The sequence below is a fragment of the Nanorana parkeri genome, unplaced genomic scaffold (genome assembly GCF_000935625.1).
Source record: "Nanorana parkeri isolate BGI_ZX_2015 unplaced genomic scaffold, ASM93562v1 scaffold118, whole genome shotgun sequence".
NCBI classification, from domain to species: Eukaryota; Metazoa; Chordata; class Amphibia; order Anura; family Dicroglossidae; genus Nanorana; species Nanorana parkeri.
The window spans coordinates 1,606,659-1,619,853 of record NW_017306386.1 but is presented as its reverse complement, the minus strand read 5'-3'; the positions used below and the strand labels follow the sequence as shown (position 1 = coordinate 1,619,853).

General features: G+C 43.8%; 1 protein-coding gene across 3 annotated transcripts in view; it reads right to left on the bottom strand.

Annotated features, from left to right (window-relative positions):
* EIF4H (eukaryotic translation initiation factor 4H) overlaps positions 1–13,195 on the bottom strand; it is a 30,997-nt gene that overhangs the window by 16,421 nt on the left and 1,381 nt on the right. For all 3 annotated transcript variants that reach the window (XM_018553385.1, XM_018553384.1, XM_018553386.1), the window contains exons 2-3: positions 4,355–4,542; positions 39–103 (exon numbers count right to left, since the gene is read on the bottom strand). In XM_018553385.1, the coding sequence (XP_018408887.1) occupies positions 39–103; positions 4,355–4,542 (253 nt within the window). The remainder of the gene's footprint in view (positions 1–38; positions 104–4,354; positions 4,543–13,195) is intronic.

Below are 13,195 nucleotides of genomic sequence, written 5' to 3'. Positions count from 1 at the left end.
AAAAAAAAAAAAAAAGAAGAAGGACAGAGAAAACTTACTGCACCATCATATGCCAAGGCTTCTTTAAGGGATTCCAGATCATCAAATTCTACATAGCAAAATCCTGAGTTAGGTGTAAAAAAAAAGTACATTAAGACATATCTACAAATGAGTGCACATCTTAGTATTAGTCTCTATTCTCATTTATTTTTACCTAGAAGAAAGACGGCAGCAAAGAAAAGCAAACTCCTAAAATATATAGGTAAGGTAGTAATAGTCATGGTAAGCACATAAGCATTGGTGTGTGTTGACAGCTGGATATAAAACACCAAATACTTGGCCTACACTAGTCAGAGGACTTTATTGCAAATGAATTATATGAACAGAACAGGTGGTACCGACTTAATCTACAATGACAATGTACTGTGATCATCACATGATGATATGCATCCACAACTGACCAAGCTATTAAAATAAAAGCGCAACTGATCATGGGCAAAATTTTCAGTCATGAAAATAGTCCTAAATGTGCAAGAGTAGTAAGAGAATTTGAGTTATGGGAGGAAGCTCCTCCCTCTGATGCACCATTTTAGGGACTCTCCCAGGTGTAATTGTATGCTATATAAGGATAAATTACAAAGTAAACCTTACTGATTCAACCAAGTATTCTGTACCAATTATGCTGTATTTACCAACTACAAGTAGTTTACTTTATTCTCAAGTTTACAACATCTTGAAGGGAATTCATCACAACTGGAGCAGACAAAATCTGGAGCAGTTGTACAAGTCAAGCAATCAGCTTCTCTCATTCATTTTCAAATCCTAACTGAACAAACTGGAGAGAGAAACCGATTGGTTGCCCTGCACAACTGCTCCCATTTGTCTGCTCCAGTTTTGATAAATTCCACCCCTTGTGTATTGACTAGAAGACCAAAATATGGTTCAAATGTCAATCTGGCTTCAACCTCCACAGAAACTGCCCTTCTAACACTTACTAATGATTTACTAACTGCTAAAAGCAATGGCCACTACTCTATACTCATATTTTTAGACCTTTCTGCTGCCTTTGACACAGTTGACCACCAGCTCCTCCTTATAAAACTCCAATCCCTTGGTCTCCAAGACTCTGCTTTCGCATGCTTCACCTCCCCCAAGGGAGGTGAAGCATCCCTGGGAGTCCCCCAAGGGGCTGTCCTTGGTCCCCTTCTATTCTCTATAGCATCCCATGGCTTCCAATACCATCTTTGTGCTACTCCCCCAAGGAGCTGTCCTTGGTCCCCTTCTATTCTCTATAGCATCCCATGGCTTCCAATACCATCTTTGTGCTAATGACACCCAAATCTCTCTCTCTCCACTCCTCAGCTCACCCCCTCTGTCTCTTCACGTATCACTAATCTACTCAGTGACATCTCAGCATGGATGACACACCACTACCTCAAACTGTCCAAAACTGAGCTTATAATATTTCTTCCTCTCCGTGTTCCCTCCACCAACTTCCCCATCACAATAAACAGCACTACAATGAACCACTCCCGTCAAGCCAGGGTACTCGGTGTAATCCTCGACTCTGAGCTCTCCTTTAAGCCCCACATCCAATCACTATCCAAATCTTGCCGACTCAACCTCTGTAACATTTCTAAAATACACCCCTTTTTAACAAACGAAACCACAAAGCTTCTAATTCACTCCCTTGTAATCTCTCGTCTCGAGTACTGTAACTCCCTCCTTGTTGGCCTACTACTAAACAGGCTATCCCCCTTCAGTCTATCATGAATGCTGCTGCCAGACTCATCCACCTAACCAACCCCTCTGCCATCCTCTCCACTGGCCCCCTATTGCCCAACGAATATAATTGAAAATACTAACAACAACATACAAAGCCATTCACAACTCTGCCCCAACCTACATCACTGACCTCATCTCAAAATATCACCCAGACCGTCCTCTCCAGACCTCCTGCTCTCTAATTACCTCCTCCCATGCTCGCCTCCAGGACTTCTCCAGAGTGTCCCCCATCCTATGGAACTCCTTACCCCAATATGTTCACCCATCTCTTACGCTGCCCACTTTTAGGCGATCCTTAAAAACCCATCTTTTCAGGGAAGTCGATTTCATCTCAAAAGAACGGTCCTTTTACTTCTTCCAATAACTCAATCTAAACAATTATTACCTTTTGTATAACATGCCTCTACTACTAGATTATAAGCTCTCATGAGCGGGGCCCTCCTAACCCTATTGTACTGAAATTGTATTGTACTGTCTTCACCATTTTGTAAAGCGCTGTGCAAATTGTTGGCGCTATATAAATCCTCAATAATAATAATAATAATAATAATAATACTACAGGTATATACGAGGATATGTTCAGGTACATTTGTATAGTTCTATTATAAACAAATTTTGCTGAAGTTTTTCTAAAATGCTCATGTTTAGAGTAAACTACTATGTCTTTGCAGGTGCCAGTTGCCTCCTTCAGTAAATCCTAAAAGCCCTCAAAACAACTATGAACTCTATGATAGCTCTTCTTATGATACAACCCTTATACTATTTTACCTCTTTGGGTAAAGGCAAGTTGACCTATGTTTGGGTTATAAAAAAAAAAAATAGTCTTGGCAGCACAATGGAGTATTGCAATGTACTTAGCAACTCTTTACTATTTAACAACTACAGTACTTTACCAATTCTGTATAATGGCCAGCAAAAGAATTTGCTGTATGCGCAATGGAGTTTCATTCGGTCTGGGAATCTTAACATAAATAATAAAAAGTAGGGCTGCGGAAATTAACGATTAATCCTTAGATTAATCGTTAATTTTTTTGATCGATCAAAGTTCTTTTGATCCATACTCACCTCTCCGCCGGCTTCCGGGTCTTCCGTCGATGTCCGCGACTCCTCCCCCCTTCCATATTATCCCCACCCCACACCTTCTCCTCCTGACTACTTCTCCCCGCGTCCCTGTGCCGATCGTGGATGTGGGCGGGCGGTGAGCGTGAGGCGGGGAGGAGGTGCGACGTGTGTAGCGTGGAATGCGAGCGGGTCTGGCAGCGGCGTGCGTGAGGTGGGGAGGAGGTGCGGTGCGCAACGTGTGTGGAGCTGTGGACAGGAGCAACTAATCAAAAGCCGATTAATCGATGATTGAAAAAGTTGACAACTTTTTCAATAATCGATTATGTCGATTAGTTGTTGCAGCCCTAGTTTTCAAACATGCTGGTTCGATGGAAGACGTGCGACCGTACAGTAGAAACGGTCGCACGCCTTCCATACACTGCACATTTCTCGTACGATCGCGGGATTTCCCGCGATTCTCGTACGAGAATCGTGCAGTGTATGGGCACCTTAACTCTCCCGGCCGCCCGGGAGAGTGGTTTAATCTGCTCTCTCTTTTTACCGGAAAGGTTTAATCTGCTCAAATAGAGCAGATTAAACCTTACCCTGCGATCGTTTTGTTTTTTTTTCTTTTCTGACATCGGGAGCCGCGGCCTGACCGTCAGTCAGAAAAGGAAAAAAAAGGCATACGATTGCATAGCCAGATTCCTATTGGCAATTGCTTATTTCAGGTTGGGATCCCTGGCATTGACCTATACACATACAGCACAGCAATTAATTAAGTAATAAAATGAACTAGGATCACACTAATCCAGCACGTTATTATTCTGAGTTGCCCCACTAAAGCGGTGGCCATATTGAGTGGGGCACGTGAGATTAACGTGCTGGATTAGTGTGATACTAGTTAATTTTATTACTTCATTGCTGTGCTGTATGTGTATAGGCCAATGTAGTTGGATCTGTATGTGCGTTATAATTCATCGATTAAAAAAAAAATTTTTAATCATTACCAGCCCTAATAAAAAGTATTTTTAAATGCAACTGAAGTAACAATCTAAAAATACCTAGATATCAGCCTCCTTAAAGCACTTAAACTAGTAGAGGGAGGTTTGACACAGTAAGCAAATCAAACATGAACATGTGCTGACAAAGTAGAGAGATTACCATACTGACACCCCGCTCACACTTATGCGGAGTAAGCGCATGCAGCATTTTTGACAGCACATGGCAATATGTTAGTGCATTGCAAGTGCGCTGGGGTGCCGCAGGCTCATTACATCACATTAAATGTTCCCTTCTTACAAATCAACCCCAAAAAATACACCAGTATTTGCTTCATGCATAAACAGATTGGACACTGTGCTTTAAAAGGTCAGTAAGCAAGAAAACCTCACCACACTGAATTACAGAATAAAAGACTTAAAATATCTATGTCAGAGTTTTATGCCCAAGAAGAGAAGTGCTTGTCATTCAATAAAAGAATGCTACAAAACAAAAATTATTTTTAAGATATCTGAAAAGAGAAATAATCAAGAAAGCAAATGGTTACCTTTGAATTTATCTGTCTCCTTGTCTCTGACTAGCCGCACACTCCTCACACTCAATTCTTTAAAGATGGTATCTATGTCTCCTTGTACAGTATTGAATGGAAGATTACCCACATACGCTGTAAAAGGTGGGTCTGTAGGAAGATCTTTCTGTTTGCGAGGACCAGGGCCAGCATCACCACGTCGGGACCTGAAATAGACACTCATATTTAACGCGGTACTCTACCCAACGCTACACATAGGATCCGACACGTAGTGAACCTGGTCCAACAAAAGCGGATACTGTCATCTGTAGTTACACCTACTGTGGAGCAGTTCATCCTCAAAGTTCACAATAGAAGTAGTGAAGAAGTTTAAGCTGGGTTTCAGCACTCTACTTGCGCTCCCCTCCAGCTGCTCCATATTTACATTAGAGATTAGATGGCTGCATAGCAGCCAAATCACTGCTGGGGAGGAAGCAACTACCAGGAAAATGTTAAACTGAAAAGCTTCTGTTGCCAATGGAGGATGAATTCCCCTACAGTGGGTGCAGCTATAGGTCAGCGAGGACTTGCTTTCCAGTTTATTTACTGCTTAAGAAATTGTAAATATTACAATGGTCATAACTGAATTAAGACTATATAAGGATGCCATGTCTTTTACCTTACGCCTGCATATAAAGTTTCACACACAGGGTGCAGCTCGCAAGAATTTACAAGGACATTGCATTTCTAACAAGATCAACAGTTATTTTCTGTACTCACTGAAAATGTTCTTAGCCTGAAAAATGAAAAAAAGTAATGCGGTCATCACATCCAAGAACTAGTAAATTGTTTATACTTGGGTTTAGAAAGCCTTTGAAATCAAACAGTAAAATAAGGATGAGGTTAGGGCATAGTTCAAACTGCCTTTGAGCAACTATCTTCTGGTTCCACATCCTCCAAGCGTTGAACAAGTCATCACACCATGTTCAAAACAGAAACAAGGACTTTGCCTGAGTGGAGTTCTTTCAAAGTTTATATGGCTGGGGCCAGTCTACACTATCTAAACTTCAGGCATACTTCCAGCATTCCCAAAAGCCCCATTTGTGCTGCTCAAATGGCAAAACGTGTTCCTTGGAAACAGTTTTTTCCTCAACAAATTCTCACTACTACTTCGGTAAAAGAGAAACCCCCGAAACCTATGTCAAGTAAGCTCAAAGTAATTCCACATTATCAATGTTCCTACATGTGGCAGGATGGGACAGCACTTCTGATCACCTATTTGAGTAGCAGGAAAACTGTGGAGGTGTTACTAAAGAACCGTATTTACCGCCGTATAAGGCAACTGGGCGTATAAGACGACCCCCTACTTTTTCTGTTAAAATATAGGTTTTGGGCTATACTCGTCGTATAAGCCACACTCGGGATTACCATAAGCGGGATTACAGTCTCTTACCTTGTCCACGATGCCCGCTGTGTCCTCCGTCCCTTGCGAGCGTCCACGTCGCAGGGGGGCGGAACTGGCGGGAATTTTAAAAATATATATAAAATAAAAAAAAGTAGAGCAAAAAAGGAAAAAATTAATAAAATAATCAGACCGCCAGGGAGGCTAATCTGTCAGCCCGCTGGATGTGCGGTAATACTTTATGCTTCAGCTACATACAGTATACCGCACTGAGCCAATCACGGCGAGCGATGTACTCTGCCAATCAGAGCAGGCTTTGTATTCATTAATAGAATACATCGCTCGCCGTGATTGGCTCAGCACGGTATACTGTATGTAGCCGAAGCTACCGTACATACAGTATTATCCGCATATCGAGCGGGCTGACAAAGGGAGAGATGGGGCATGTCAGACCAGGTCGGTTGCTAAGTGCACACTAAATATGCTATACTCCGGATTTCATACCCGGCGTATAAGACGACCCCCAATTTTCGGGGGATGTTTTTAAGTCTAAAAAGTCGTCTTATACGCTGGCAAATACGGTATATATTTTTTAGATCCTTCCCCACCCCCAAGGAGGATTTTTAGATGATTTTATTTTTGGTGCCCTACTCTCATGGGCTTTTTAGATTTTCTACTTCCTATCCCAATAACTAGGTTGGATCATCTCATGTTAGGAATGTCATAAGCATTCTTCATAGGACATATAGAGCTCCAGAATTTCTCTTCAAAAATAGTCTCAAAGATGACTCTAAATGCCCCAAATGTGGAATTAAGCCAGATTCTCTTATATATATATATCTCCTATGGCGCTGTCCCAAATTGGACTGCTATTGGGCTGATGTTGTATGAATTATATGTTCTGTCTTCTTGGTCCAGTTCCCCACTGGCCTGCCTACTTGGAATTTTGAACTCTGATCTATGGGATGATATGACTATGGGGTCTATTCACAAAGCTGCCGAAGGATCTGGCCGTAGCTTCGGCACCAGGACCCCTTCGGTTCAGGAGAACCGAGGGGGTGCTGTACGGCTATTCACAATAGCCCGTACAGCTCCCGATCACGGCCGAGCGGCTCAGTCGAGCGCTGAGCCGTGCTGAAAGACGAAGCTGGCCGAGCGGCCGGCCATTGGCCGGCCGACAGCCTGCTTCTGACAGCTGGGCGGAGCCAGCCGTGATCTTACGGCTGGCTCCGGCCACTTTCAGAGAGATCAGCGTCCCTGGTTGCTAACCAGGGACACTGATCTCCAAGCATCTGACTCTCCCTGGCGCCCCGGGAGTCTCCTGCTCCCGGCCGCCAAGGAGAAAAACCCCGCTGTGTCTTTTTTCTTTATTCTGACACGGAGCGATGTCAGAATAGAGAAAAAAAAAAAAAAAAGTCCCATTCAAAAGCATTGGGACATTACTATTGGCTATTTCTATTGCAATAGCCAATAGTAAACTAGCATTGTACCCGCCCTCTTTTGCAGTTCCCCACCAGGTCCACCAGCAGAGGGCGGGAACAATGCTAGTTTACTATTGGCTATTGCAAATTGAAATAGCCAATAGTAAACTCTCAATGCTTTTGAATGGGAATTTTTTTTTTCCTCTATTCTGACATCGCTCGTGCCAGAATGAAGAAAAAAAGACACAGCAGCGTTTCTCTCCTTGGCGGCCGGGAGCGGAGACTCCCGGGGCCCCAGGGAGAGTTTTTAAATTTTTTTTATTTTTTTTTTTTACAGCAGCAGAGCCGCCGGACAATAGGAAACTATTGGGCGGAGCTAGCTGTCACTGCTAGCTCTGCACAATCGTTTTCTATTTACTTTTTTCTACTTTTTTTACTCTTTTTCTGTTCTGCTCGGTGCCTCTGAGGGACCGAGCAGAACAGCCGAGCCAAATGCCGCTCGGCGGCATTCGGCTATTCTCTCACTGCTGTTCGGGATCTTTCAGAATAGCCCGAACAGCAGTGTGAAGCCTGCCGGAGGTTCGGCTCAGCCGATCCAGATGTTGGATCGGCTGAGTCGAACTCCTTCTGCACTTCGGATCAGCCGAACATGCTGAGCATGTTCGGCTGATCCGAAGCCACACGAAGCAAGCCGATGTACGGCTGATTTCAGCCGATGTACGGCTGAAATCAGCCGTACCAGCCTGAAGTGAATAGCCGAACAGTGTTCGGCTCACTTCACTTCTGATCGGTCATTCACTCGGCTGCCCTCGGCAGCTTTGTGAATAGACCCCTATGACTTCTGCATCCAGGGCTCTGTTTGCAGCATGCATACTTATTGCACTCAAGTGGATGTCTCCTACGGTCCCGTCAGTGGCTATGTGGGTGGAGGACCTGGAGCGATTGATCGCCTTTGAAAAAATGACATTCCAAGATGGAGGTAACCTTTATAAATATTATGCAATCTGGGACAGGTGGTCGGGACGTCATGACTCATGTAAAACTACTAGTCGGTAGGGCTGGTACACTTTCTATGTACACTCTTAATATTTAGTTCCCTTGAGGCTGAATAATATTCTATAACATATACCCATTTGTCATTATGTCATAATATAGCTGGAGAGGCTTTAAATGTACAATTTGTTGATTTTATTGCAACTTTGCACACATGGGCCGGTCATCTCATGCAGTTCTTTCTCTATAAATAAGAGATTAATGACATGGTAATCGTCCTGTGGGGGGAATTCTACTCTCAGTTTTTCGACCTGCTTTTGTATCTAAGTTTTGCTCTTTTTTTAACATTTTATTGCATTTTCTTGCACCCAGTTTATGTAAAACTAAAACCTTTTCAATAACAATTATATGATTAAAAAAAAAGAATGTCAAAAGCAAAGATCAACTGGAAATTACTTATTCACCGAGCAGACTGCTGCCAGCAAGTATGAAGTATAAATGGTGATAACATCTAAAATCTCTGTTCAGAAAACCTTGTTTGAGAAAATATGATCAAATTAAAAAAAAAGGTCATCAGTGCAAGTTCAGTAACTGTTTGGAAAAAAGGGCAAATACCAGTTTCTCAGAAGATATTGCTGTGTGTATACTAAGAACTAGGGATGCACTAAGAACTAGGGATGCACCAATACCGGTTTTTTGGTATCGAGTACTGATATTCTTTTTTCAGTAGTTGCCGATACCGAATATGGATACCGGAAGTCCCATTAGGGAAGCCAGGCGGCGTGTAATGACTCGCACCCGGCTTCCCGATCAGCAGGTAAGCCATCTCCATGCTTCCTCGTCACCAGGTGACGAGGAAGCATGGAGCCAGCTTTCTGGCCAATCAGAAAGCCGGGGAGGGGGAATGAAACACTGCCCGGCTTCCTGATTGGCCAGCTCCATGCTCCTTTGTCATATGTGACAAGGGAGCATGGAGACGGCTTCCCAGCCAATCAGGAATTCAGGCAGCTTGTAATGACCCGCTGCCCGGCTTCCTATTACTGGAAGCTCAAGTTTTGGACTAAGCATCTGAGCCTTTGGGCGAGTACGAGTCCTCTGCATTGATACTAGTATCCCTACTAAGAGCAGCAATCATTTGAAAAATAAATGAAAACAAATGCAGTCAAGGATCCAGCCACCTACATTAAAACCAGAGCGGGGAGTTTTTCCTAACTTCAGGTGAGACGACAAGAAAGCAATGAAGTACATTCCTCAAACAAATGTGCCTGAAAGATTATGATTTTCAGATGTGTTTAGTTGAAATATATTTACATTACTCTTGGTGCACAAAATCATTTAAAGGCCAACTCCAGGTTTTTTTTATTTGAAATTGAAAAAAGCAGCTTGGGCTGAATACTGACTTTTAATCAAGAGAAACCACCACAATCCTAAAAGTTCTTTCACTACAAGATGTTCTCAGTGTTCCAAGTCCCAGCATCATTCAACTTTAAGAGGTATTGAAGCAGAAGGCAGGACTGACATCCTGGGCCAAGAGAAGATGGAAAGAGGGAGAAGCAGCAAACAGTACGAACAAGATAGGTTCTGTAGGTTTGTAAGGTTTGTACTTAGGTTGAATTTGTATGTAAGTCGGAACAGGATTTTTTTTTTTTTTTAAGTGCAACTTCAGCCAAAACGGTTTTTAGTTTTGGACAGCATAGGGAAGGGTTAACCCCCTGTAACATTTGTCTTGCTGTGTGTGTGCTCTGTTCAGAAGATTTCACCTCACTTTCTGTCCCTGTGACAAATGGATTTTCAAAATGTTGGGTTGTTGTGGAAGCAAGGATTGGTGATAAACCTTCAGTGGAGACACCGTTTTCCCATGATACCTCTTACAGGAGTGAATTGCCCTTCCTAGAAGATTTCCTCTCACTTCCTGTTGTCTCAAGGACGGAAAGTGAGAAACTTTCCGTTAAGCTTATAATATCAGAAGGGTTCTACTGATTGCCCCCTGCAAATAAATAGCTGTTTATTAAAAATGCCTTGGCTGCTGCCTTGCAAGAATCTGGCAACACAGTTCTGTGTTCCACAGAGGGACAATCAATAGGGCAGGGATGGAGTTTAAGAGCAAAGTAGTGCAGGGCATGGCAAAGATTTGTATAGTGATAGGGGTCAGGACCCAGTGAGCCTGAGCAAGTGTAACCCCCAGGCCTCACTCCTATGCTGTAGGAGAAAAAAGAAAAAAAGCCTGATCCCCAAATATTAGAAACCACCCTCAGTAGCTGAATTGGCACTACACTATAGTGTAAACTTAGCCAAAATTGTTCATGCACAGCACCGGAACATGCCTTGTTTTATGCATTCCCCTGCCAAGTATGTAGACTGTATTTTTGCCTGATGTATAGAAAAATGTACTGAACAAAGAAGGCAGTGGGCAGGGCTGGGTGAAGCCTGCTGCCAGACTGACAAGCTTGTGAATCAGTAGTGACATTTATGGCTGCAACAACTAATCGACTAAATCTATTATTGAAAAAGTTGTCAACGTTTTCAATCATGGATTAATCGGCTTCCTATTAGTTGGCCCTGTTCACGGCTCCACACGCTGTGCGCCGCTTCTCCTCCCCACCTCACACTCACCGCCGCCACACATCCAAGATCGGCGCGGGGAGGAGAAGTAAGGAGGAGCAGGTGTGGGGGGGATGACAGCCGCCAATAGACAGGCCCGATCTCAGAAGCAAGTTGCTGAAAGACTGCTCAGGTAAGCCTGCACTTTCCCACACATGGTGCTCTATAATGTATTGCTGGGATTTGTATTCCTCTATAGCTGATGGTACATTGTGCTGTATAATATACAGCACAATGTACCATTAACTATAGAGGAATACAAATCCCAGCAGCACATTATACACTGTATGTATAATGTATTGCTGGGATTTGTTGTATTCCTCTATAGCTGGTGGTATTCTGCATTGCATAGTCACATAGTATTTGAGGTTAAATAAAGACATTAGTCCATCAAGTCCAACCTATTAGGATCTCATTCTAGGAGTACCTTATTGCGATGTGTAATATATTATTGCTGGGATTTGTTGTAATCCTCTATAGCTGGCGGTATTCTGCATTGCGCTGTTTAATGTACTATTGCTGGGTTTTGTAGTCTTCTATAGCTGGTGGTATTCTGCATTGCACTGTATAATGTACTCTTGCTGGGTTTTGTAGTCCTCTATAGCTGGTGGTATTCTGTATTGTGCTGTATAATGTACTCTTGCTGGGTTTTGTAGTCCTCTATAGCTGGTGGTATTTTGTATTGTGCTGTATAATGTACTATTGCTGGGTTTTGTAGTCCTCTATAGCCAGTGCCATTCTGCATTCATTGCTGTATAATGTACTATTGCTGGGTTGTGTAGTCGTCTATAGCCGGTGCCATTCTGCATTCATTGCTGTATAATTTTACACTTTCCATTTTACTATATTGCACACCACACTTTTTTTTTCTTTTTTACTTCCACCGCTCCAAGCTTGCTCCTGTGATGGACTACAATCTCAATACAAACTAGTAGTCCTATCACTGGAGCCATTTTTTAAAATGTATTATTTTTGTATCCGATTAATCAAACTCAATAATCGGCTAACTAATCGATTTTGAAAATAATCGTTAGCTGCAGCTCTGGTGACATTGCTGAGAGCCATGTCCCCTGCAACATCTCATCTCACCTTTGTGCAAACAGGGACAGCCTACATGATAATGGAAACTCTGCTCTGAATGTAGGAGCAGTGCAGCAATTTGTCGCCCTGTCACAGAACGCTGCATGAGACAGAACTTACTGGCAGGACCAATGAGTGAGACTTTGCATGAGGAGCAGCACATGTATTTTTTTTTTTTTTTAAGGGGCTAGTCAACAGGCATGTGACATCACCCAGCCTCCAGGATTTATTTTTTTACTATTTTTTATTTAATTGTAATTGCTTTTTACTGCAGCCTCTGTTCTAAATTAATGGAAAGCACAGAGGCTTCCCATTCATTCAGAAACTATTTACTATCATCCAGTTTCTGAATGGGGAGAAGCTTCTGCACAGAGTGCTACTCCCCATTGAATAACCCATGATTGAACAGAAAGTGATGTAAACCATATCCTGTTCATTCATAACTGGGGTCACATAGCACTATGTGTCCCCAGTAATTTACAAACACTTGAGTGATCAGCTAAGCACTCCAGTGTTTTCTCTGCACAGAGCAAACACTGATATGTACCGATCCTCTGCCACGCACACAGGGGGGCTCAGCTTCTCCTCTGGATCCCCGCTGCTCTCCCGGGCATAGGCAGCGGGGGATCCAAGGAGAAGTGAGGGAAGCACTTCAGCCGCGGGGGGAGCGGTGGAGGGAGCCGCTGTCACAGCCGCATGGCCGAGCGGTGAGAGAGAGAGCCGCCGGCTGTCAGATCCTGGCCGAGCGTCTCTCTCTTCACTGCTCGGCCATGCTACTGCTCCCTACTCCCCCCCGCGCTTCCTTCACTTCTCCTCGGATCCCCACTGCATACAGACGGGGGAGAGCAGCGGGGATCCAGAGGAGAAGCCCCACTGCGGGAGGACAGGACATTGCGATCTACCAGGCAAGCGCCTTGCAAATACTGATGTACAGGACTGTACACCATAGCATTAATAACGAGTACCGATACCGGTTCCTTGTGCCCCGATTATCAGGAAGTCAGGCAGCGGATCATGATCTGTCGCTCTGCTTCTTGTGAAGTCAGTGTTCTAGCGAAAGACACCGGCTTCACTTGCCGAGGCTGCCTGACCAATCAGGAAGCTGGGCGGCAAGTCATGAGGTGCTGCCAGGCTTCCTGATTGGTTAGGAAGTCAGCTTCAGTTGTTGCTAGGTAGCCTTATTTCCTAACCAAGGTGAAGCTGACTTCCTAGCCAATCAGGAAGCCTGCCGCCACGCCTGCCGCTTCCTGATTGGTTAGGAAGCCAGGCTGCCTACCAACAAGTAAAGCTGGCTTCCTACCCAATCAGGAAGGAGGATCAAAACCCACCGCCCAGCTTCTTGATTGGAAAATAAACCGTCTCCATGCTCCCTCGGCACCTGTG